This window comes from Pipistrellus hanaki (genome assembly GCF_964339955.1).
Source record: "Pipistrellus hanaki genome assembly, chromosome: 1".
NCBI classification, from domain to species: Eukaryota; Metazoa; Chordata; class Mammalia; order Chiroptera; family Vespertilionidae; genus Pipistrellus; species Pipistrellus hanaki.
The window spans coordinates 204,416,035-204,442,556 of NC_140503.1; the positions used below are offsets into that span (position 1 = coordinate 204,416,035).

General features: G+C 43.3%; 1 protein-coding gene across 8 annotated transcripts in view; it reads right to left on the reverse strand.

The window, feature by feature from the left end:
- CPEB2 (cytoplasmic polyadenylation element binding protein 2) overlaps positions 1 to 26,248 on the reverse strand; it is a 59,902-nt gene extending 33,654 nt beyond the window's left edge. For 2 of the 8 annotated variants that reach the window (XM_084897006.1, XM_084897005.1), the window contains exons 1-4: positions 23,348 to 25,131; positions 20,639 to 20,920; positions 19,678 to 19,767; positions 12,803 to 12,893 (exon numbers count right to left, since the gene is read on the reverse strand). In XM_084897006.1, the coding sequence (XP_084753132.1) occupies positions 12,803 to 12,893; positions 19,678 to 19,767; positions 20,639 to 20,920; positions 23,348 to 25,009 (2,125 nt within the window). In that variant the 5' untranslated portion in view covers positions 25,010 to 25,131. Of the gene's footprint in view, positions 1 to 12,802; positions 12,894 to 19,677; positions 19,768 to 20,638; positions 20,921 to 23,056; positions 23,270 to 23,347; positions 25,133 to 25,946 lie in introns of those variants that run through there. The other 6 variants (XM_084897009.1, XM_084897012.1, XM_084897010.1 and 3 more) reach the window with 6 other exon arrangements.
- Positions 26,249 to 26,522: the final 274 nt, after the last annotated feature.

Sequence of the window (26,522 nt, forward strand, 5' to 3'; positions counted from 1 at the left end):
GTGAATAGCAGGACCCCCAAACGCCTAGAGTAAAAATCTACGTTTCTCAGCCGTCCTTGAAGTTACATGTGTCTATGTATGTAAAATCTGGCCAATGAGATGTAAAGCAGAATTGGAATGAATAGTTTCAGGGAAGATATTCCCTTTCCTTCACTTTTTCCTGCTTGCTGGAAAGATGAGATGGCTAAACTAAAACAGCCACATTGTATCCTGTGGCAGAAGCTGGGTGTTATGGATAACAGAATCAGACAGAAGGTGCCTAGATCCATGAAAATCACCACAACACTTCTAGGAGTCCTATGTTTATGAAGAGAAACAAACTTCTATTTTATTTAAGCCATTTAAGAGGTTTTTATTTGTGTTTTTGTTGTTGTTATTCCAGAAGAACCTAATCTTAAAATAGTCTTCTAGTAATAAATTTGGTCAAATTGCTTATTATTGTGAAAATATCATAATGTATAATTGTATAATAGTTTTAACACACCTATAAATAATAAATATATTACCCCTTGACACTTTTTTTACATTGATATTGTGAAATTTAAAATAAGTAATTTTGAAAAAATATGTATTTATTTTTAGGTGTCAGTGAATAGGACGTACAGTATCTTAAAATTATCTTATTAGTCTATTTAATAGTAATGTGTATAATACATACTCATGATATAATTCATGTTAACTATTTTTAGATGTATATTTGAGCAACAAAAACACTGAGAAATTGACAAATGACTGCATATAAGTTATCACATATAGACAAGTTATCAGTCACTAAAATTTTAACAAAATATTTAAAAAAATATATTTAAGTCAGGCCATTTAGAGAATGAGTTCTTTCTCTAAAACAATTGCAATTAATTTTTTTAATAGTGATGATAAAATAATAAAATTTCTTATACCACTTTTTTGGATTTAAACCTTTTAAAATTGTAGAAATGTGAACTAAAAAGAATGAAAATGAAGCCAAACACTTCCCTAACATCCTATTTGGCAAAGAGGTAATATGCAAATTGACTATCACTCCAACACACAATATGGCCACCCCCATGTGGTCAAAGATGGCCACACCCATGTGGACAGAAGATGGCCACCACAAGATGGCTGGCAGGGGAGGGCAGTTGTGGGCAATCAGGTCAGCAGGGAAGGGCAGTTGGGAGGGACCAGGCTGGCAAGGGAGGGAAGTCAAGGATAACTGGGCCACAGAGAAGGGCAGTTAGGGGAGACCATGCTGGTCAAGGAGGGCAGATGTGGGGGACCAGGCCTGCACAGGAGGGCAATGGGGGCAAACAAGCTGGCAGGGGAGGGCAGTTAGGGGTGACAGGACAAGCAGGGGAGGACAGTTGGGGGTGACCAGGCCTGCAGGGGAGGGCAGTTGGGCGGGACAAGGCCTTCAGGAGAAGGCAGTTAGGGGTGACCAGGCAGACAGGGGAGGGCAGTTAGGGGCAATTGGGCCGGCAGATGGGAGCAGTTAGGAATCAATCAGGCTGGCAGGGGAGTGGTTAGGGATAATCAGGCAGGCAAGTGGTTGGAAGCCAGCAGTCCTGTATTGCAAGAGGGATGTCCGACTGCCCATTTAGGCTCGACCCCACTGGTGGGATTGGGCCTAAACGGGCAGTCGGACATTCCTCGCAGATTGGAAAGGGTGTAGGCTGAGCTGAGGGACATATACACACCCTGCTCCCGTGCATGAATTTCATGCACTGGGCCTCTAGTCTCTTTGTATTTGTAAAACTTCAAGCTGAAAGCATCTAATAACAGGAATATATCTATTTGATGAAGCATCACCTTATATCTCTTCCTGGATATCATATTTTCTTGGTTCTCCTCTTACCACTAGCTACTCTTTAAGTCTTCTTTGCCCTATCCTCCTCTTCTCAACTGTTTAAAATTGAACGTGTTGGTCTCTTTCTACATGTCTTCCCTAGGTGATATCATTACCAAAACTGCATTCATCACCTCTAAGCAGAGGAGTTCCACATTTAAACCTCTACCTGCAACCTTCCTACCTCCACCCCATACTTCTCCCCCATCAGTCAATAGCACTATCTTCCATCTGGATGCTCATCCCAAAACCTTGGGTTAATTTTTCCTCACTTTGTCTAATTTGTATACAAATCTATCACCAAATCCTGCCTGCTCTATTATCAACACAGACCCAAATCTGATTGCTCTTTACCAGCTCTCTGTTTCCCTAGCTCAAGCCATTTCATCACTTCACAGACTATGTGATCCTTTTATAAGTGAGCTGATCTTGCTCTCTTGCTCAAAACCCTCCCACACTTAGAATAAGTATCTGGCTCTTCACCCTCTACCATTCAGACACACTAGCCTCTTTGCCATTCCTCAAACATGCCAGTCACATTCCCATTTCAGGGTCCGAATATTTCTTCTTCTTTTTACACAAAATGCAAAGATATGACCAAAACTTGCACCTTTCACTAAATTCTGGTCATTAAGAGATGCCACCTCAGACCATTTTATCTAAAACAGCAACTTTTTTCTCTCTCCGTTGTCACTATGACTTTTCTTCACACCACTGGTTCTTTTTGTCTCTATCCTTCATTAAAACAGAAGATCCATAAGGGAAGGACTATGTATTTTTATTTTCCTCAACTACATCTCTACCATCTAAAACAGAGCCTCGTGCATAACAGCCTCTCAAACATTTGTTAATGGATGAATGAAATATCATCCCATTATATGAACCGTGAGCTCAATCAAAAGCACAGTACCTAAAGATATTTTTATGTGAGGCACAGAAAGTATATTCTCTAAGGAAATGGAAATATTACAGAACAAGTTTTTATCAGTTCATTATAAATCTCATAAGTATGGGGAGAAGAGGGAAGACAAGTTCTGTTCTTTCTTCTTTGTCAAGGTATAATTTCCCCTTCTCTATAACTATTTTCTTTAATATAGACAAAAAATGATCTCCAAATTCAGTTCATGATGCCAACCTATTCCTCGTTAGTGATAAAAAAAAAAGTGCTAGAGAACACTTCCATCCATTCTGCCAATTCCTTTTCTTAATTAAATGTATTAGGGTTACACTGGTTATACAGATTTTAAGTATGCAGTTCTATGATCCATCATCTGTATATTACATTGTGTATCCATCACACAAAAATAAATCTTCCTCTGTCACCATATATGTGACCCCCTTTACCCTTTACTAACACCTCTCCCTCCCCTCTGGTAAAATCATATTACATTGTAGAAGAGTAAAATCATATTAATAAGCAATGACCAATCAAAATTGCCAATGGCAGTGTAAACTGGCATTAAACAAAAATAAGTTGGCAATATATGCCTACAGCTTTAAAATCAATTGTATTAAGTCTATTTTATGAAAATAACTACAAAAAAAGCTTAATAAATTTTATTTAAAATTTTGAAATAACTAAATGTCCAACTGTAGGGGAATGGTTATACAAACCATTTCACATGCATGTTAATGATTTTTTAAAATTCTAAATAAATGTTGAAAAATATGAATAATTTTGGAAAATGTATAATCATTTAGCCAACAGTTTACTAAGCCCATCTTATCTGTGTGACATTTTGACAGATGTTGATCAAGATAAAGCCAAAGCAGATGTTGTCATTGGTCCCATGAACAGTATATCCTGTGGAAGATCTGGAAGCTGTGAGCATGTATGGTTGAGTGGTAACTGTCTTTGTAGACCAGAATTCACTGAAAACACTGAAACCTAAACTGGTGTGTACAAGGGGAGACTTTCAAGACACAAGCCATTTACTGTAGCAGAGACCTAGGAAAAGACTCAGAAATATGAGGCTCTGGATATCACTAAGAATAGATGTGGGAAGGCTGAAGACTGCTTGTTAGTTTTCACCTGAATGAGGCACACATAGCCTCTTCTTGGCTCTTCTAAGAAGAGCCGACAGCTCACAGGAGGAATGGAAACCACACATCCGGGTCCTTTCTCAGACCAATAGGAAAGACTGAGACACAGACACTGTGAGAGTTCCATCTGACTGGCTTACAAGCAGTGTTCACTACTAAACCCCAACTGGGTATATCAAACTTCCAATCATCATTTTTGTCTTTTCTTTAAATGTGAATAGCAAAGAATCATAAGATATTTGATGAAAGCCTCCAACATGAGCAACCCCCAAACAAACAAACAAACACAAACAGAAAAGAGGAACTTAGAAGAAAAATAAACCACACAAGGATCTGGAAAAATAATCTTCCAACATATAGTGTTTAAAGATAGACATTACAATGAAATAAGGTAAAAGAAGAATGAGAAAGTCCTAAGAATATTTTTAAAGAAGATCTTAAAAGGTCAGAGAAAAATTTTAACTGAAAAAAACAACAACAACTTATAGAAGGATTGAAAAATAAGACATGAGGAATTCACTCCAAAAGCAAAACAACAGAAGATAAAGCAAGAGAAAACAGAAATCTGACAATGAGAACAGGCAGTTTAGAGTTGAAGAACAGGAATTACATAAAGAGGTAATATACACACACACACACACACACACACACACACACACACACGGAAATAAATTATCACAGGAATACCGAAGTTTTTAAGAAGAAAATTAGTGTTGAATTAAAAGCTGACCACAACATGCATCAGAGGAAATAAAACAAAGAAATAAAAGGAAGAAAGACAGGCAGGCAGAGCCTTCTACCCCCAACCCCTTTCCAAACACACACTAAAAGACCCATATAGTTCATTTATATAAAACTTCAGAACCACAGGCATGAAAATACCCTGAAATAGTTTCCAGAATGAAAAGCAAAATACTCAAAAACACAAAACAAACAACCACCATACAAGTGGACAGGTTTCAGATGATATTATAGTAGCTGAATACAGCGAAGATTTGTTCCTCCAGAGTATACAGGACTTTTATTATGTTTAAGTTTATTTTCTTACTACAAAAAGTGGTATTTATTCATTAAAGGACATCTAAAAAAGGATAGAAAAAAAGTTTTTAAAATTATAATTCTACAGTTCCACAAAGTAAAATAACCATGTTTGATATTTTTGGTATATACTTTTATAATCTTTTCTTTTTTCTATTTTTATGATTAAGATATGCCCAATATCCAAATCTGATTTCCCTCCAACCTACTTAACTTAAAAAATGCGTTAAAAATTATATGCATATAGGCTAAAAACTTATATAGTGCCATATGGCTTATATAACAAACAATAGAAGTCTTCTCCCTCATTCTGCACTTCTGATTATCCTTCATTAGAGGTAGCCACCTGCAATTTTTTTTTACTGATTCTTCATGTCACTATCTGTAAGTGATATGCCTATGCTTTCTGTTTCCTACATTTTCGGTATTATCAGTTAACTGTATAATTTGACTTACCTATCCCCTAACACTTTCTCTTTTTTGTGTTCTCAAAATGATTATAGAACCATTTTTTTTTTAAATTAGGAGACATGTCCTAACCAGTTTGGCTCAGTGGATAGATCATTGGCCTGTAGACTCAAGGATCCCAGGTTCATTTTCGGTCAAGGGCATGTATGTTGGTTGCAGGCATATACTCAGTGGGTAGTGTGCAGGAGGCAGCTGATTAATGTCTCTCTCATCTATGTGTCTAACTCTCTGTAAAAAATCAATAAAATATATTTAAAAAATAAATTAAGAGGCATGCTTCTGTGACAATGCAAATAACATTCATAGAGGAACCATATATCTATACTAATAAAGAGCTAATATGCTAATGGTCGGGATACCATAACAGGTATGACTAGGTCATTAGCATATTAGCTGGGGCATTGCTCCGGAAACAGGGTGGAACTGGGGAGGCTCCGGCAGGAGGTAGGACCATCCTGTACCAGGGAAGGTAGGGGTGAGAGCCCCTGGCGCCCCCTCACCAGTCCTTCACCACCCACCGCTCACTCTGAGTGCCCACCTGCCAGGGGAAGGAGCACTGTGCAGCAGGTTGGGGGCTTCCACGCTCTCCTCTGGAGCCAGGATGGGGAGAAGCTGCCACATTGCTCTGGAGATGGGGCAGAAGCGGGGAGGCGCCCAGAGAAGGTGGGACCAGCCTGAGGCAACTTGAGGGACTGGGGCGAGGCTTGAAGCAGCCAGAGAAGGCCAAAGGGTTTGGGGGGCTGGGCCAGGTGCACTGGAGCTCTGCGTGGACAGGTTTGGGTGTCAAGGCAGGATTGCAGGTGGGTGGGCAGCACTGAGCTATTTCGTGTACTGAGCTCCTAGTGTTTTATACTATACCACAGAAATTTTCAACTGATATGCTGCAAGAATTTTTAAAACATGAAATACCTGACTATTTAGTCAGGGGCACTGGCCTCTCTTCCCTTAGATCAGTGGTCGGCAAAACGTGGCTCCCAAACCACATGTGGCTCTTGAGCACCTTGGCTCTTCCACAAAATACCAAGTACGGGCACCCACATACAGGGTGATTGAAACTTCATGGCCCATGCACAGAAGTTGGTTTTTAGCCTGGATGAGTCTATTTCAAAGAAGTGGTTCTAATGCCGAGCCACACTCAAGGGGCCAAAGAGACACATATGGCTTGTGAGCTGTGGTTTGTCAACCACTGCATTAGATAATAAACAAACAAACAAACAAACAAGTAACAACTGTCAACACAATAGCTGTCTACTGTGAATGAGTCAAAATTATACCTATTATGTCAGATCAGCAAAAAATATATTTCTTGGTGTGGGCATAATTTTATTAGTGTGCCATGAGAAGGAAAAAGGTGAAAATCGCTGCTATAACACAGTCTTGTTCATATAACTGTTACTCCTGGAATTAATCATTGTTTCTTGTTAAGCACTTGTCACTAATTCATCCCAAAATTTAGTAGAACTCTAAAACTTCTCTATACTTGAAAATGAAATAAATATCAAAGGCATTATTTTGGAGCTCTCTATAACTGTTATTTTGATAAACATGCTCTGAAAGTTGAGAACCACTGTCCAGCTCAAGAGTTCTTAAGTCTAAAATGTAAGTTCTCACAAAGAGACTTTCATAAACTCATACAAGTTATTTTGTGATTCAAATATTAAGTTCAGGTGAAGAGAATCAGAGGAAAAAGAAAAGTGTAAAGAAAGAGTAAAAACTATTTAGTACTACCACAACAATTTAGCAACTTAGAAAAAGAAGTATTCCTTGTTTTCTCAGGGATTGTTTTTTGTCAAAATTATGCAGAAATTCTTACTCCAGAAGCCTTGGAAATAAGTGGTGAGCAGTGGAGTAATAAAAATGATGCTAGATATAAAAAAAAAAAAAAACCACACAGTCAATAAAAAGTTTTAAAAGCATCCACTTCTGAACATTTGTTGGCATAAAATCAAGCTCTAAATTGTTTTTCCTGAATTACTTTTAATTACTCAAGGAACACTGGTAATGGCATTGTGACTTGCCGAGACTGATCATCCCAAGAACTGTTATATAAAATGCATTTCAACTTATAATGTTCAGTCAACCCTTATGAGCTCAAATTAATTTTTTTTGTTTGCCCTTATACTTTGAGCAAGGGGAAAGCAATTTTTGGTAAAAATGCTTACACAGTAAGACTGTTTTACAAATTGCTGAGAGCAGGGAGAGAAGAGCGTTTAACAATAATCGCTGTCTCGTTCTTTTGTATGAAGTAGAATGAATTGACACCACACATACGTAAAAGATCCCAGATTATTTAATATAGATATGCAAAACAAAACTGCAAAGTCACAAAACTGAACTTGGCAAAGCATGATTTACTCTGACCATTAAAATAATCCATATTTATTTCTTTGAAAAGGAAAATGTTTGCAAAGAATACAGTTATCAGAAAGTGGGATGCTAATGGTAAGAAACCCCTGCGGAATAAACAAACAGGTTGGCCAGTGCCACCCACACTAAGGAAAACACACAGCAGTGTGTCCATGTTCACAATCTGAAGCCCAACACACCACACACTCCGCAGGGCAGGCTGAGCAGCGTTACACCCCATCACACAGGATCCCCTAAGGGAGCTATGCCAGAACTAGTCCGCTTTCAGTTCTTCAAGTGACAAGCTCCTCCATTCATCTGGTCCCTTCATCTAGTTGGCACTGTCCCTCAATATTTTTCACTTTTGTACTGCTTAGGGCTTCAGGACTCAGCTTTCTTATGTCACATCTAAATAAGGTATCTCATCTCTCTACTTATTATATCCCTAAGCACCTTATAATCTTACTCCATAGGATCCCTGACACTCTGAATAACTATCTACACTAATAAAAGAGAAACATGCAAATTGACTGTCCCTCCACTACACCCCCAGCCAATCAGGAGTATGCAAATTAACCTGACAAAGATGGTGGACTAATTTGCATATGCAGGTGCCCAGCGGCCTGGGTCCCAGAAACATCCTCAGGACCCAGGCCACTCCTAGTCTGTAGGCTCACGCTTAGGCCCTGAGCAGCTGAGGCCCTTTTGTCAGTACAGTAAGTCAGTTTTTAGACAGGCCAGTAATCTGCCACTAAAGTTCTTTGGATTCCAAAGATCTGCTTGGTTGCTATTCTTTCTACCGACACTAACTCTTACCTTGAGTCGTTTATGTGCCTTTTCCTTCAGAAAATAACTGAATACAACTTTCCAGTTCCTGCCTCCACCTGTGTGGAAGCCAGCATCCATGATGGCCTCCAGTGGCCCCTACCTCCTGGTCTTCACCTCTTCTGAGCAGCAGACCCTTCCCCAGTTGAGCAGGACTAGTAGAATATCATGGGTGATAGTATGAGACTTCTAAAACTAGGTCACGGAAGACACTGGGGCATTCCCTTTGAGCTTTACCATTCTCTCTGGGGGAATCAAGTAACTACACTGTGAGAACACTCAGCGTCCAGTCGGAGGTCCACGAGGTGATGAACTGAGCTCTCTTGCCAACAGCCATGAGTGAGTAATTCTGGAAAACGGTCCTCCAGGCCCAGGCAACCCCTCAGATGACTGCAGCCTCAGCCAGCATCTTGACTGCTGCTACCTCATGAGATCCTCAGCCACAACCAACCAGCTAAACTTAGCTCCTGAATTCTAACCCACAAAAATTGTGAGTTAAATGCTTATTCTTATTTTAAGCTGAGAAATTTAGGGATAATTTGTTATGTAGCAGTACATAACTAATATAATCTCTCATCACTTAAGCACGAAGATATTTTTCAAGAAACTTTCACCATTAGGATAAAGGGAAACAAGAAATTCATTCAAATTTTTTAACCTGCAATTCCCTTCTCCTTTTTTATTAGATCCCATAAGGAAGACAAAGTAACTGTCTGATTATTTGAAAACCCTTTTAAAAGATAAAATAAGATTCATCCTATTTTCTGGAAAAAAGAATTGCCTGTGTCAAACAGAAGACATAAATTTCTAAAAGGAAGGAGCAGATGAGATACAAGAAATGGGCTGAAGTGAAGTGCTGCCCTAAAGATCAGGGGTGGGGGAAAAGGGAAAATAAATCAAGTCCAAAACCTTGCCTTAGCAGGTTTTATTGAAGTCAATCCTCCTCCCCACCCCACAAATAAAACAACACCCATGAAATGATCAGAGTTTGGGGAGGAAGATATCTACCCTATATAATAAAGAGCTAATATGCAAATGGTCATCACGCCCTCACACCCTCATGCCATAAGGCTCAGACACTCAACACTGGGGAGAGAGAAATGGGAACCAGTCAGGCACAAATGAGCTTGCAAAAGAGGAATGAGGACCCGTCAGGCACAAATGAGCTCTTGAGAGAGGAATGGGCACCAGCCAGGCTGCGGCCCAGGAGAAGGACAAGCCACCCCAGGATCCTGGGCGCCAGCAGCTGTGCCTGCGCCTGTGGCCATGGAGAGAGAAAGCTTCCCCGCATCTCCCATTTCTGTCCCAGGCATCAATGCCTGTGGCTACCGCCCAGGCAAAGCTGCCCACCCACGTTCTCATGCGGCTGTAGCCGGCCCAGAAGCAGGTCCCGGGTGTGGGGCGAGGCAGAAGCAGTTAGGGGGGATCAGGCCAGCCGGGGAGTAGTTAGGGGCAATCAGGCAGGCAGGCAGAAAAGGGTTAGGAGTGATCAGGCAGGAAGGCAGGTTTAGCAGTTAGGAGCCAGTAGTCCTGGATTGCAAGAGGCAGTCAGACATCACCCAAGAGGTCCCGGATTGGAGAGGTTGCAGGCTGGGCTGTGGCCCTCCCCCAACCCCCCCACCCATACACGAATTTCATGCACTGGGCCTCTAGTACATATATAAAAGCATAATATGCAAATCAACAAGACGGTAGGTAGAATGACTAGTTGGCTATGACATGCAGTGATCACCAGGGGGCAGACACCCAATGCAGGAGCTGCCCCAGCCTGCCGGCCAACTCGCCAACCTCTATGTCCCTCCCTGCTGCCGCAGGATCCAATAGCCCAATGGGGAACAAGGAACAGGGGGTGGGTGGCAGCAGACACAGGTGGAGCCGGGGCCCCAATCGCCATGCCTGTTACTCCACACACAGAGGGCAACTGGCGGAAGAGGTGGCAGGGGTATGAGGCTGGCTGCCAGCAACCGGGAAAGATTGGTCCTGATTGCATGCCAGGCCTATGGACCCTACCTGGGCACGAATTTTGTGCACTGGGCCTCAAGTATAACATGATACCAGAAGCTAGTCAAGTCTACCTATGCAGGTGAGAAAAGCAAGAAAAAATTTCAAGTGGCAGCACTTGGGTATTAATATTGTTTGAATAGGTATATGATGCCAATTTACAGAAGTGCCAGACTTACTTCCCTATTCTATGCACAAAAGGTTTCTCAATTTTTTTTTTGTATTTTTATTCCCTTTCATAATAAATGTGGAACATAAAATTCTCCAATTAGAAACAGATTCGATTGCTAAAGGTAGTGGTGAGCATGTTTTGCCCATTCACATGGTCAGCAATAATTTTTCTAACAAAAGAATTTTGAATTTGAGATTTTATTTTATTTATTAAATTCAACTTAGCCTTGCACTGTTTCCATTTCCTTTTACAGTCTTTCTAAGTTCCCTTCACTTTTATCATAACACAGGCTAGAGCACAAGAAAGACTGAGATAATTAATAGTGCAGCAGAGAATGTTTTCTCTGAACATCTTCAAAAGGCCTTTTCAAATAAGACAGGGAAACAACAACAAAAACTTCATTATCCTTTGGTAATAATTAATGTTGGCTTTATATTGTATTAATTTCCAAGAGTTTTCTTTCTAGATAGGCAAGGGAATTGAAATTCTTCATAGTAAGCAGCCACTGGATTCTATTAATAAACAGTGGATCCAAGACAAATTGTTACTGGAACTGTCAACATAACAGTGAAAAATAACAAGATCCTCAATACTGAACAAAGATTTTAAAAAAAACTACATTAAATTTTGGTTAAAGCAAAGAAAATACCCACTCAGAACAAAGTACAATTGTCTTTATTCATTTAAGAGAATTACCATTGCCACATGTTGTCAACAATCACTAATGATTCCTTGAGCTTCTCAAGCTCCTTACTAATAAAGTAGAAAAACCAGAAACCCCCTTACAAGCAAAATCCAGAAATAAAACAAAAATGTTTAGATATCTAGTATTGCCAAGTCAGCTCTGAATGCCCTCCCCCCTTCCACACCCCCTCCCCCCGCCCCCTTGCTGCCAACACTGAAGTCTAGAGTATTAAGATTAAAATTTGTAAGGGAATTCTTACTCGGCTTTACAGAATTAAAAACACGGGAAGCTTGCAAAGTAACTTGTGGTTTTGATTCAATGAGAGATCCTGAGGCAAACCAACCAGTTAAGCTGCTCCTGAATTGAGTCACAGAAACTGCATGAAGTAATAAGTGCTTATTGTTGTTTTTAGCTGCTAAGTTTTGGGATGGATACTTTATTGCACAGCAATAGATAACTAATATTTCTCATCACTCAATCTCACAGTTTGCTAGTTTCACCAATAATATAAAACCAATGAGATATATTTATAAAGAAATCCAAATTAATTTACTAAAGACAAATGAAAAGAAGAGTGTTAATGAAATTCTTCAGCTATTGTAGTTAGGTAACAATAAGTCTGATTATTTTCCCTCATTTGCACCAACTTTTTGAAAATCTGTTCTATATCTCAGAGAAGTATAAATATCTCCTTTCTAAACCCTATGATATGAAGTAGAAGAAAAATAAGCAAGTAAACCTAGGAAAATTCTAGGTTGGAATTACTGCGAATTGTGAATGAAAGTACTCTTAATATATTTCTGTATTTTATAGAATTCTAGAAAAGTGACTATACTATACACTTTTGTTTATTTTATTTAAATATATTTTTGATTTTAAAGGAAGAGAGAGGGAGCGGAGAGGGAGGGAGGGAAAGAGAGAGAGACACACACACACACACACTAATGTGAAAGAAAAATCAATTGGCTGCTGAACCTACAGCCTGAGCATGTGCCCTAGGCAGGAATTGAACGCACTGTGACCTTTAGGTATACGGGAGAACAGTCAATGAACTGAGCCACACTGGCCCAGGCTATATTATACACTTTTAGATCCATTCTTTATCTTCTGATGGACTTCCGAGTATCTCTAAATGGTAGCTTTGTCTTAAAAAAAAAAAAAACCAAGCCCAGAGAGATGAGTTTACATTTCTCTCTATATAAATCAGCATAAATTGAAATAAGCTTCAAAGAAAAAAGTATAACATTTCACCAAGACAAGGTTCTTACTAATAGTTATCACAGAATGTATAGGTGGCACAGGTGCTACTTAGTGCTGCTCAAACTCTAAACTTCTTTTATATAAAAATGGTAAGATAACCAGACAAATTCGTAGATGTATAGGATTTTTAAAAGTCACCTACCCTTAAGAGGATCATGCTCTGCTCTCATTATATCAATAAGCGAATTTTCCAAAGAGTGCATATTCAAACTGTCATACATTCTACTTCGATCCTAGAAGAGAAGAAAAAAAGATTCAATATAATCTATGCAATTTTTTTCACAAAGTAATAACTATACTATCTTAATCTTCTTACATAAAATTGAGCATATGATTGATATACTATTACAAATTAATCTGCATCCCAAGATAATATCAATAACTAAGGATCTTATTGTATAAACTACAATATTTCTTGTATCAAAGAACAATATATTTAATATATTTATTTGCAAAATCATATATCAAAAGCAATCTTATTTCATATGGAATACAGTAAAATTATTTCTATTTTATCATACTCAGCTTATAAAGATTTCTGAAATGTGATACACACAGAGCATTTTTAGCTGTTATTAAACTTCTATACTTTTCTCATATAACTAGGAAGACTGGTACTTGGGAAAAATATGTTGGGTGAAAGAATTTAATTCAATTGCACCATACTTTAAACATCTATCAAACATTGTACATTATTTGACTTAGTCAGAATTTCACAGTAATGAATGCATAAACATATTATACACTAAAAATCAAAGGCATGAAATACCAGTATTAAAACAAAAACTAACACATTTCCTACCTCAAGTCTCAGAATAGTCTTTTATGTCATTAGAAGTCTTGTCTGCTGAATATTTTTTAAATCCTCTCACCTTGCCTAGTAGATTCTTTACTGTGTACAGTATTTTGCTCACTATAAAATCAATGTACTTGAACAAACATATATAGGGAACTATCATATCACAGCAGGCTCTGCCATGCCCCCCAAATCACCCAGGAGATTTTTTACCAAAATATGTCATCTCTAACTTCCATCCATCCGTGTGTGTGTGTGTGTGTGTGTGTGTGTTTGTGTATGTGTGTGTGTACGTGTGCTTGTGCAAGCATATGAACATATGGGAGAGGCAGGAGATTTTTATCTCTTAAACCTAGGTCCATGAGCTTCAAGGATCATGGCATATCTGAGATTCTACACAACATTCTGTATGTGCATGTACACCCCTTCTTTTCTGAAGAAAGGTTTATGTGTTTCATTGGTTTTCCTAAGGGGTCTACAATCCAGAGGATTCAGAAGCAGTCTTTTAGAAAGCTGAAGAAAAACATAAGAAGCTTTCCTGAGAATGTGTTGATTTGTTTATTCTACCTTGACATTTAAATTAGGGTTGTGAGCTTTATAAAACTAGAGGCTGGAGTCAGTAGTGCAGATTAAACAAATGGCTGTCAAGAAACGTAAAAGTAACACTAATAATGAAAAGATTACTAATACAGAGGCTCCTGTTCCACTTTTATCAGTGATGAGCTATATAGTTTAACCCCTTATTTTTAGTTGGATTGCTCAGGTAGAACACACCCATCACTAACAGGGGTTTACTAAACAGTGACCTTGATTGGCGAGGGAAACACAGAGAATTACTGAACTGAAATGTAACAGCAGTTCTCAAACTGGAGCATGCTTCAGAATCATCTGGGTTGACTCCTGGGACCCATCTACAGAGTGTGATTCTATAGGCTGGGAGTGGCCCCTGGTGATACTGAGGCTGTAGGCCTAATAACCATACTTTAAAAAGCATTGAGCTTCTTGATCTTAAGTTACTAAATAAATCTCTTCAGGCTCAGTTCCACCATTGTAAGATACAGTACATTATAAGTTCTTTAGATTCTTTTTACCTTAAATTCTCACAAGTAAAATGTTATAGTTCAGGGCTATCTTCTCTGGGTGATTGTTTTTAAGAGAATCAGACTATGTCTCATCTTCAGTCAGTCTATGAACTTAATTAAATGGTGACTATTACCACCACCTAAATGGTATTTCCCACACCACCTTTTTTTTTGTGGCCACCTTCTAATTCCATTTCAAGGAATGTGATCCTGTCTTGCTTTAGAGCACATTAAAATTTAAGTGATGATTCTAAATATCTTTTAATATGTATATTTCATTAATTTCAGAGTGGAATCAAGCCCGAAACCCAGGCATGTGCCCTTGACCAGAATCAAACCCGGGACCCTTCAGTTTGCAGGCCAACGCTTTATTCACTGAGCCAAACTAGGGCAAAATAATTCTATATACACTGTTAATGGCATAGGCAATATTTAGGGTCTGGAGGGGAAAGATATAGGCAAGCTACTCCTAAGTATCAGTGCCCACAATCAACTGACAAGTGTTATACAAAAGTGTGATATGTATTATTAATGGCTTTAGCTTTGACGCCTGTATATTCAACTGAAATAGTGAGATGCCCACTTATAAGATGCCTTATTTTCCTTCCCAGACAAGTCTTTCATCATGAAACAAAGTCCCACTTTAGCAAAAATAAAAACAAACAAACAAAAAACTGGCAAAACTATTTTAAAAAGGCCTAGTTTAAATTAGCTTAGTTTACTTTGTCACTCATCAGCTGCTTCTCACATGATTTTTACAGCACCAAACACAAAATAGCCTTGAGCAGGCAAAGAGCTCATGACATGCCATGCTATTTAGATTTCCATGTTCAAAAGTACAGATGATTTCATTAAATAGAATGTGGGAATCAAAATATGACTTCTGAAAAAAACAACAAAAGGCAGAAACAAGTCTGATTTATAAAACAAACATTCATGTATCCTTATAAACTACAAATATAAGAAAAATTTGTGATCACACAAACTGCCATTGGTTTAAAAACTAAATTGCAATCCTGAAACCATTTTAAAGTAACCATGCACATGCCAATGCTGACTAGCATTAACTAGAAAATCAATGTAACTAATGTTTATTACTACTTGACTAATTGAAAATGGCCAAGATATTCCACATAAGTAGGAATCTCTATGAGGAAAGTTTACTCCAATCTAATTTAAATATGAAAACTATCTGGTCAAGAATCAACTAACTGGGCTTTCAGAAACCGAGATTATAGAATCCCACAACAACAAACAGTCAAAAATTAGAATGCATTGGTGGGAAAAACCAATAATATTTCATATTCTAATATTTTATTGTTTTTAATAAACCCAGACACATTTGTCACAAAGACTTAGAGTGACAATAAAATCTTAGAAAAACTGAAAAAAAACATAACCCCAATTTAAAAGGATGGCCTGAGAAAAGATTATAAACACTGAAACATAAACAAAGTTCATGATATTACAATTAGTACAAGAGGAATTCCAATTGAAAGGGAATTTTATGGCTTATATTTTTGCTATGACATACTCAAAACCCTGTGCTATTTCAAGTGAAGGAAGTGGTCAAATAGAACCTTTCCCTCTTGACAATGAAGTACTTTCCCCCGCAAAAAAAGAGGATGGGTTACAGAAAAACCCTATATCCTCATTTTTAAAATATACCAGACGCCTGAGCATGTGTTCTTCCGCACAAGTAGAAAAATCAGCTTTTAAAACTGTATGTCTGAGCTTAGTTCTCCAGCTTTAAAATAAAATAGCAAAGCTGTGCTAACGTTTTTCTCATTGTAATACTGATTATCCACTCCTCAGCACACACTGTTATGCATGGTATTAGCAGTGTATGCTCTGCCTCTCTGCCTTCCTACACAACCAGCACTCTCACATTCTGTGGTTGTTCCAAACAGCTACCCCCTCTCCTCATCCCGCTGGACTTTCACTTTTCAATGGCCAAGAATAGTATTACACTCCCACATACATAATGAACATTCATTTTTTAAATTCTCTATTATTCTGATAATAAAAATTCTGTAACTGTGATTCTGGCTTTTCTTTTTTTGATTTTTTAATTTTAAAGACCCCAAATGGCCAAAGCTATTCTAGTATAAAAGGGTTAAAGAAAATGGAGAGGCGATAGAAAATATTGGTGTAAGAATATATTAAGTATAATTAAAGAACTGGACACAAGATACACGTAAGAATAAAGTATCTATCTACCTACATTGTATGTGTTAGAAAGCCTGTTCTCTTTCATTTTCAGTAGGTGTAAGGTTTGGTAACTACCAATGTCCCTAAAGCTCATCTAGTTTAACCACCACAGTTTAAGAAACCCTTTATTAAATAAAAAATTGGACTTGGTTGAATATATTTTTTTTTGTGTGTAAGGTGAATAAAGACCCCAAATAATATATTTTTTTGAAAGAGAAGCCCACATTATCATTATAAGCTAAATTTTAAAGGTTGGTGAAAATGCCTTCAATTTTTCAAGGTGGTTCATGTGACATGCTCAAAAGCTACAGGCAGAACTTCCATAAGAACAAACATCTAGAGTTGAATATATTGATAATAGCTCAGCTAGAGGACAGGGCAACACACCTCTTATAGGCTTCATGTGCTCTATTACAGTTTTAAAGGCCTGATGTTGTTTTTTGTTTACAGAGAACTGATGGGCCATATAAAAACTTGTAATAACCTCAGCTACCAGTATATTTACTCTTTGATTTAAAATATTTAAGTGCTAATGAACAACTATATTGCAACCTTAATATCTAAAGAAAATTCAAAATCATTAACAAAAGGAAAATTAGCAACGGACCTAAATACTTTTCGAAAGAGGACATAAGGAAGGCCAAGACACATATGAAAACATGCTCAAAGTCACTAATCAACCAAGAGATGCAAATCAAAATGACAATGCGGTACACCATCTCACACCTGTCAGAATGGCTATCATCAACAAATCAACAAACGACAAATGCTGATGAGGATGCGGAGAAAAAGAAGCCTCCCTTTACTGCTGGTGAAAATGCAGACTGGTGCAGCCATTGTGGAGAACAGTATGGAGTTTCCTCAAAAAACTGAAAATGGAACTGCCATTTGACCCAGTGATCCCACTTCGAGGAATATATCCCAAGAAACTAGAAACACCAATCAGAAAGGATACATGCACCCCTGCTCATAGCAGCACAATTTACAATAGCTAAGATTTTAAAAATATATATATATTTTATTGATTTTTTACAGAGAGGAGGAGAGAGCAAGAGAGAGCTAGAAACGCCGATGAGAGAGAAAGATGGACTAGCTGCCTCTTGCACACCCCCTACCGGGGATGTACCCGCAACCAATGTACAGGCCCTTGACTGGAATTGAACCTGGACCTTTTAGTCTGCAGACCGACGCTCTACCACTGAGCCAAACCGGTTTCAGCTACAATAGCTAAGCTTTGGGATCAGCCTTAGTACCCATCAGCAGATGAGTGGATCAGAAATCTGTGGTACATCTACACAATGGAATACTATGCTGCTGTAAAAAAGAAGGAATTCTTACCATTTGCAACAGCATGGATGGAGCTGGAGAGCATTATGCTAAGCAAAATAAGCCAGTCAGAGAAAGATAAATATCACATGATCTCACTCATTTGGGGAATATAATGAACAACATAAACTAATGAACAAAAGCAGATCCAGGGGCACCTCTGCAGAGCCCAATTTGCAAACTGGCCTTTTTCCTGATCACCTCTGCTCTCTAGCATTCCAGCAACTGACACCATCTCAATAACCTATTTTCTCAACATATGCTCCCCCCACCAACCCATAGACCCTTTATATCGCAGCTAATTTGTCTTCCTTCTCTGGAGACATACAGTATATCCCTCTCTTATGTGTATCCTATTATCATGGAATATTTTTGTCTCTTCTGCCCTAAAAATGCCTTTTGCCACCTTCAAAATAATTACCGTTATTTTCCTCCTCTAACACACCATTTCCTAGGCATTTATATATTCGATACAAATGACATTAAAAAGCTATCATAAAAATAGCACTGATATGGCCTAAAGGAACCAAGGTGAAAAGGAGAGTAGAAATAGATGGACAGCTAACTTACATTAGCAAGACAATAAGGTACACATTACATGACACACTACTTAATTTCTAAGTGAAGATCCTGTCAGGACTACTTTGGTAAATAGGTGAGAATTGTCTAAAACAAGTGCTAATGCTTGATTATTAAAGTTACTGCTAACCCTCCAGGTTAGAATGCTAGTTACATTACAAGCATATTATTAATATGTTTATACAGTCCTTATAAAATAATCCCATGTTGATAAATTAACTAAGGAAGAGCCTTAGCTACGGATAACAGCTCCATAGTGTCAACTCTGCTCCAACCTGGTTTCTGCAGAAGAGAACCCTCATGCACAGGACTGAGTACTTTGTGTGTCCTGTAATAATTCTCATCACCCAGTGCCCAGTATGCATTCAATTTAGTCTGCAGGACGAGAAGTAACATTTTGTATAAGGGCTTGATAGTAATTTAGAAGACTGCCTCCCAGTCTTCTGGCTCAGAGTTTTTCCTAGAGAAACTGATTATTTGGAAGAAGATAATATTTAAGAGCAGTAACAAAATTCAGAAAAAAAATACTGTATCAAAGTTTTTTTTTATCAAGTTGAAAAAAGCTAAACTAAGATAGGGCTTTTTAAGAAAGTTTATCAAGACCAACATAGCAGGGTTTATGAAAAACATTACTAAAAATTATGTAAAACATTGATGAAATTGTCAAGTTGGAGATTAAGTATAAACAGGATTTTGTATCTAATTGCAAATAATTCTGAAATATCTGTTCCATTTGACTGATGTTTAAAGCCAGGTGCTCTTGGGTATATAATTCCATTTTTTCAAAAAGTAATTTATTATGTTTTGGAAATATAAAATTATTATGAGTTACATTTAAATATGAAAATGAGGCATTTTATATTAAATAGTTTAAGTCAAGTGACCCTTTAAAAATAAATTGCTTTAATGCTCTCTGACATATGCTTAAGTAGATACTGAAAGTAAGTAATAAATCCTCCTCTTAATGTAAATACTATTAAGCTCCTAGCCAAAGTCCTGGAAAATACACACTGTGCAGCCTACCTGGTCTATTCTGGATGTTCCGGCTGCAGTGCACCAACTATCTTGGAGAGAATCTGAGCCCCAAGCTGGCAACTGCAAACTAGATCTCACCTTCAACAGCATAGAAGTTTTCATCAGAAATATGCAGTTCCTTTTCCCATACCCACCCACACACACAAAAAGGAAGAAAATCAAACAAAAACCAAAATTCTTTCTATCTTTATTCCTTTTTCTAAAGGTTTCAGGGGAAAAAAACAAAACAAAACAAAACACCTCATTAAATACACACACACACACACACACACACACACAAAAAAAAACCCAAAAAAACACAAACAAACAAAAAAACAAGAACACAAACAAAAAACCCACCTAATTTTAAATAGCCATAAGAGAGTTTCATTAACCTGCAATATCAGCAAAATACTAAAAGGCCTGAAAAATTGTCAATCATCATAACTACTAGGCCACATTTAGAAAAAAATAGTCATTGAACCAATGGAGACGAAATTTAATGCTATGTAAAAAGCCATGTTATTTTGCCATAATCACAGCTGTACTAAGCACATTCTAGTACATTACAGCTGATCATAGCCAAATCTAAGCATAATTACAAACATTTTAGTTTAGATGTGTTGTAGAAAAAACCCATTTTGGTGGCCCATTAAAGATTAAATAAGTTAAGGCAGTCTTAAGAAGTTGCCAATTAAAAGCTTCAATATGTATTTCAGAAATGCAGCAGGTTTTTCTTTTTTTTTTTTTAAGCTTATTTACCATTGTGTGCTTACAGATTTTTTATAATGTCACTTTTCTTCATCTAGGTATTTTACCCTTTGATAATGAAATTACATATGCTTAAAAAGGAAAACTTTCTCTTTTTTAATCCATTAATTTTACCATAAAATTACTACTGCTACCACCACTCAGTTCCCAATTCTGAAAGATTGACATCAGAAATAAGCCATCTACATACCGTTCTTACCTGTAAGGGTAACAGTGTATTACTATTATTGTCTGTTCTGAACACGTTATCTTCAATCCAAGATTTTGGCGTCAGGGACGGAGTAGAACGAGTGAATTTCGGTGGTGCTATGACATTACCAGAAAACGGCTTTTTCAGTGGAGATATCTGATTCATAGTTCCTGGAATCCCCATGTTTCCAGTTCTACGGTGATCTCGGCCATGCATGGCTCCCCAGGACATACTTCCGGTGCCCCAGCCACTGCTCTGATGGTTGCTCCAAGGAGATTGTTTCAGAAGAGGCTGAGAAAAACATATCTCTTTAAATTACAGGCATTTAAAGAGCTTATTACTGAAATTCACATTTTAGACCTGAGCTAAGATTATTTTTTAAAAAAATGAAATGTAGAATACACAGAATATATCCCTAGCTAATTAACAAAAAGTAATAGGCTTGAGATCTTGCTATAATAAAATATTAGCTTAAGGTGAGGCAGTTTTCATGCTCTTGCCTACTATAAATTATACTGAACAGCCAGATACTTAATGACAATTACTAAAATGGAAGCATGTGGTTACTTTTTTTCCCCCCTTCCGAGAGAACCATATACATGAGATATATTTAAATTGAAATTAACTCTGAAGATCCTTAAAAATATACCCTACATTATGATCTTAAAGCAACCACATTCCATTAGGTATACAACTAAAAGCATGATCTTTATCAATCAAAATATATGAGCCATATGGGTGAAATATTTAGACTTTAGTTTGCCAAAACAACTTGCATTGCTGCAAAAGTGAATAATAAGGTTTAGTATTATTCTGTTGTACAAATTAATAAAGGCCTTTTGGGATAGGGACAATATAGGAAATATGTCCTTTTCTGTACTGTTGACTGTACTTTTAAGATCTTTTTATTCCAGATTGGATGTAGCTTCTTTTAAAATATTTTTGTTTATTTTCACTTAATTATCCATGAACTGATAAGCAATTATCTAATGTCACCCATAGGTGGATCCACTGAGATATACAGAAATAAACAACTATTTGACTATCACAGTAAAGATCCTAATAATACAAGTCTCCATTAACTTCATTCATTTTCAAAAGTAAACTGACCTACAAACTAGAATCTATGGCAAAACGTTATGTCATTAAAGAATGGAAAATACACCAAATACAGCACCCTTCAAATAAACCTGTTTTTTACAAGACAAAGAAACCAAACCTGAGACAAGTATCTATTTTAAAAATTAATTTAAATGGGAATATAATGATGACTATATACTACAACAGTTTCACCCTCCACACAGTTCACACACACAGCTAAGGGGCCACGGAGAAACCGCTTGTCACTTATACAAGCTCCAAGTTCCCTCAGGGTGACCTAAATTCCATGTGACAGCAGAGCCACCTCTCACACCCCACTGCCAGACCCACCTTTGGACAAAAACAACAACAAACCCAGCTTAGAGCTAAATACGGACCATGGCATATGGCCTTCCGATGTTCTACAATCTACATCATGTCTTCAGAAACTCAAAAAAAAAAAACAAAACAAAAAAAACACCTAAAATTTCCTGTGGCAAGTTTCCAGTTAAAAATTATGCAAATCATGAAAAAAAAAGTGGAGTATTATTTCAAAATCCCCCATTTTTCAATCCTCAGTGAACCACATTCTCCTTTCTGGGTGAGAAACCTGTGATTCAACAACAAGGAAAAAAAAAACTGTCAACTGTTACTCTGGTTAATTGAAATAGACTGTTAACTGTCACTTGTGTTAAATTTCGATCGGCATTCGCCCTTGACCAGTCACCTGGCTCCTCGCTGGGCACCATGGTCAATGGGAAGAGTTGGGGGAGTCAGAGAGCCCTGGTCCCCTTCTGCTGACCGCTCAGCCCCCCAGTCTGCAAAGGGCCTGGCCCGGCCGGGTCCCCTCCGCAGACGCGGGCCATGTCAGAAATGCACCGAACGCCCTGGCCGGCCCCACTCACTCCCCGGCCCGCGGGCGCTCGGACCCTGTCCTGGGGCCGGGCAGGGACCCGGTGGAGAAGGCCCCGGAGGAACCACCACCCCGTGGGGTCGGGTCATAGTTACAGGACCCACTCGACATAGAGACGCCGTCCTCCTGGGCGGCTGGGTCCGCGGAGCCGCCCCGGGGCCGCCCCCTCCGGGCTGCGCGCCGATCCCGGGCTCGGCTTCATTTTGGGGTGAAAACCCGCAAACACCCTGTGCCCAGGCGTGAAACAACCCAGGGCGGAGGCGGCCGCGGCGCATGGGGGCCCCGGGGGGCCCAGGGCGGCCGGTTAGGGAACCACCCGACGGCGCGGAGGCTGCGGGAGCGGCTGCCCGGCCGCCCGGCTCAGGACTCGGTCCGCCGTCCCCGTCTCCTCCGCTAAGCCCCGAGCCGGCCGGTCCCGAAAGCAACAAACCAACCTGACGACCACACGCACCGTCCCCGAACGGCGTCCTTCCTTCCCAAGTTCGCTCCCCGCCCGCGCCCGCCGGTCCCCGCCGCCGCTCTCCGGCCCCGGAACCCGACAGACAGCGCCCTCCCGGCGCCGGCGCCCGCGGCTCGGGCTCGCCGGTGCGCGGCGGGGAGGGGCGCGAGAGCCGCGGGCGCCCGGGGTGCGAGGGGGCACCGGCCGGCTCCCGACGCGATTCGTCCCGCACCCGCCCCGTGTGCCCGCACCCCGGCAGCCCCGGCGCCGCCGCCGCCTGCCGTACCTGGTGGTGGTTGTAGGAGTTGCGCTGCTGCAGGAAGGCGGGGGCCGGGTGCGGAGGCTGCAGCTGCGGGCTGACGGGCGAGCGGCGGCTGGGCTGCGGCGCGGCGGGCGGGGGCGGCTGCGGGGGGACGCTGAGCGCGGGCGGCGGGGGCCCCGCCGAGAAGGGGCCGCCGAAGCCGCCGCCGCCGCCGCCGCCGCCGGCCGGCACGCCGAGCCCCGCGCAGCCGTGCGGGGACACGGGCGAGAAGCCGGGGAAGAAGGGCGCGTTCATGGACGACGGCAGCCCCGGGTAGAAGCCGTTCTCCGCATCGGGGCTGGGCGGCGGCATGGCGCTGAGCGAGCCGCCGCCCCCCGGGGTGGCCGTGGACGAGCCGGGCTGCGGCGGCTGCTGGGGCGGCGGCGGCTGCTGGGGCGGCTGCGGCTGCTGGGGCGGCGGCGGCGGCGGCTGCGGCTGCTGGGGCGGCGGCGGCGACGCGGTCTGCACCGACCAGGGGGTGCCGAAGCCGGGCAGCGGCGGCGGCGACGCGGAGCCGCCTCCCCCTCCGCCTCCGGGGGGCCCCCCGCCCCCGCCGCCGCCGCCGCCGCCGCCCGGGTGCGGGAGGTCCGGGCTCTGCAGGCTGCTGAAGGCGCCCGCGCCCAGCGCCCCGCCGGCCAGCAGGCTGCCGGGGCTGCCGAGCAGAGGGTGGTTGGGCGACTCCATGGAGCCCGGCCCTGCGGGGTTCACCGGTGGTGGCGGCGTCGAGGGGGCCAAGCCCGCATCGGAGGGCTCGGCGGCGGCGCTGCCCTCGCCCGCGGCCGGGGTCCCGCGAGGGCTGCCCGCGCCTCCGTGGCGGCGCCGCGGGGCTGCGGGCGGCGGCGAGGGCTGCAGCCGCGGCGGGAGCGAGGGCGGGCCGGCCGGCGGGCGCTGCCGCGGGGCCGAGTCCTGCGGCGGGAGGCGCGGCGGGTGCGGGAGGCTGAGCGGCTGCGGGCGCGGGGCGAGCGGCGCCGGCTGCAGGGGCGGGCCGGGCGGCGGCGGGCTGAGCCGGCCGGGGCGGCGGAGCGGCGGCGGCGGCGGCGGCTGCGGGTCCGGAGGGTGGGACCGGCGGGGAGGGCTCAACTCTTTCCTCTTCTGGCCGCTCCGCTGCTGCTGCTGCCGCTCACTGAAGTCCTGCGGGGAGGAGGTGCGGCAGCCACAGCAGGAGGAGGCGGAGGAGGAGGAGGCGGGGAGGTGCAGACTCGGTTGGAAGTCCTGGGAGGGGAGGAGGTGGGTCACACCCGCGTTCGTGCCGCCGCCGGGGCGGTGGTTGGGGAGTTTCTCCGCGGCCGCCGCCCGCGGGGTCAGCCCCAGCAGCAGCTCATCCTGCATGGCCCGCGGGCGCGCCGGGAGCCGGCGGGAGGAAGAGGAAGCGGCGGCCGAGCTGCTGCCAGCGCGGCCGCCGCCGCCGCCGAGGGGCGCGGGGAAGGGGGAGGCGGCCTCCGCGGACCCGGTGACAGGCAACGGCGGCGGCGGCGGCGAGCGCGGGCCGAAGGGCGTGGCGGAGGGCGGCGGGGCGGCGGCGGCCGCGGCAGGCCCCGCGGCGGAAGGACGGTACGTCCCGCCGCCGCCGCCGCCGAAGAGGGACTTGGAGCGGCCGCTGCTTCGGAGCGGGGCGACCGGCAGCACCCCGAACCCCGAGTCCCTCATTTATGTCGGGCCGGCGGCCACGGGAAGGAGACGCGCCCGGCCCGCCGCCCGCCTAAGTGGCCGCCGGGGTCCGGGGCGGCGCGGCCCGTGGTGGAAGGAGGGGGTGTTGTCGGGGAGGGAGGGGCACCGTGACTGAGGCTGGGGGGCACCCACTGGGGCCCCGCCAGCCAACCCCTCGTGGCGACGACCACCGCCACCTCCCGAGACCGGCTCGGGCACCGCCGCCGCCGCCGCCCTCGCCGCTTAAGAACCCCGGAACGTGCGTCAGCGCCACCTCACAATCGCCCCGCCCCCCCGCGGTGCGTCCCCGCTCGCGCCGTGGCCACGCCCCCTCGGCGCCCGTGGCCCCGCCCCTCGTTCGCCCCGCCCCTCAGTATGCGCGCCCGGCCCGGCGGCGCGCGCGCTGGGGGTGGGGAGCTCGCGGGGACGAGCGGCGCGTCCCAGGCTCCCCTCCCCAGCCCTGGGCGAGGGAATGGCCGGTTGGGGCGGCGGGCGGCCTGCTGGATTCCGGGCGCGCGCAGAGGAGGAGGAGGAGGAGGAGGAGCAGCACGCGGGGGCTGCGTACACGAGTGCGAGGCAACGGCCCCTCCAGCTCGGGGTCGAACGCGCGCCCCTACCGCTCCTGTCGGGTCGCGCTCGCGGCCCCGCCTCCTTCGGGTTCCCTTCCGCCCCCCCCCCTCGGTCACGTGGGGTCCGGCCTCTGGGACCAGGGCTTCCCTAGGATTGGGACTGGGACTGGGCCTTCCTTGGGTGGGACTGGCTGGCAGGGGAAACTGAGGCTGGGGAGACCGACCCTGCCCGCCCTGGGGTCTTTGGCCAGCCAGCTGCCCGCCCTGCAGATGGCCAGCTGGTTAGCCTGCACCTATGGCCCGACCTGGAGCCCTCCGGGTTGTCCGGGAAAGTGCCTTCTCAGGCCGGGCTCCCCGCTGTCACCCACCTTCCCGCGGCCACGTGGAGGTGTTCTCCGGAAGGGCGCACCCGAGGCTCCCGCGGTACACCCAGCATTGCCACTCCGCTAATGAGGAGCAAGGTCCCTGGTACCTAACGCGGCCCCTCGCGGGGCTACACACACGTAAGCATATAATGGTTCCCAGAGCAGCTCCATGGTAACCGGGCCCGGCTCCCAGGGCCCCTCCTTCCTAAAAGCGCTTCCTGCGCCATCACGGGGACTGCTGCGTGGGGGGCTCCTCCCGGCCACAGGCAGGCCGCCAGCCCCAGCCTTTCCCTCCTCCCCTCCCCCGGGAAGCTCTAAACATTTCGGAAGCTTTACGAGCTCCAGGGAGAAAGATTTCGCACATCAGGGGAAAAGGAGGTTCTGACTCAGCAAGGGACTTGTTGAGGCTTGCAAACTGGAAGGGGCAGAGCTTTCGTTGGAAGTAATGGAAATAATGGAAGAGGAACTAATCTTGTATATTTCCTGTCCTAGAGAAAAACTTTACGTACAGAAAATGATCATATGAGTGTCTCCATAAAGAATAGCAAAGTGATCCATACTTCATAAAAGAAATTGTGT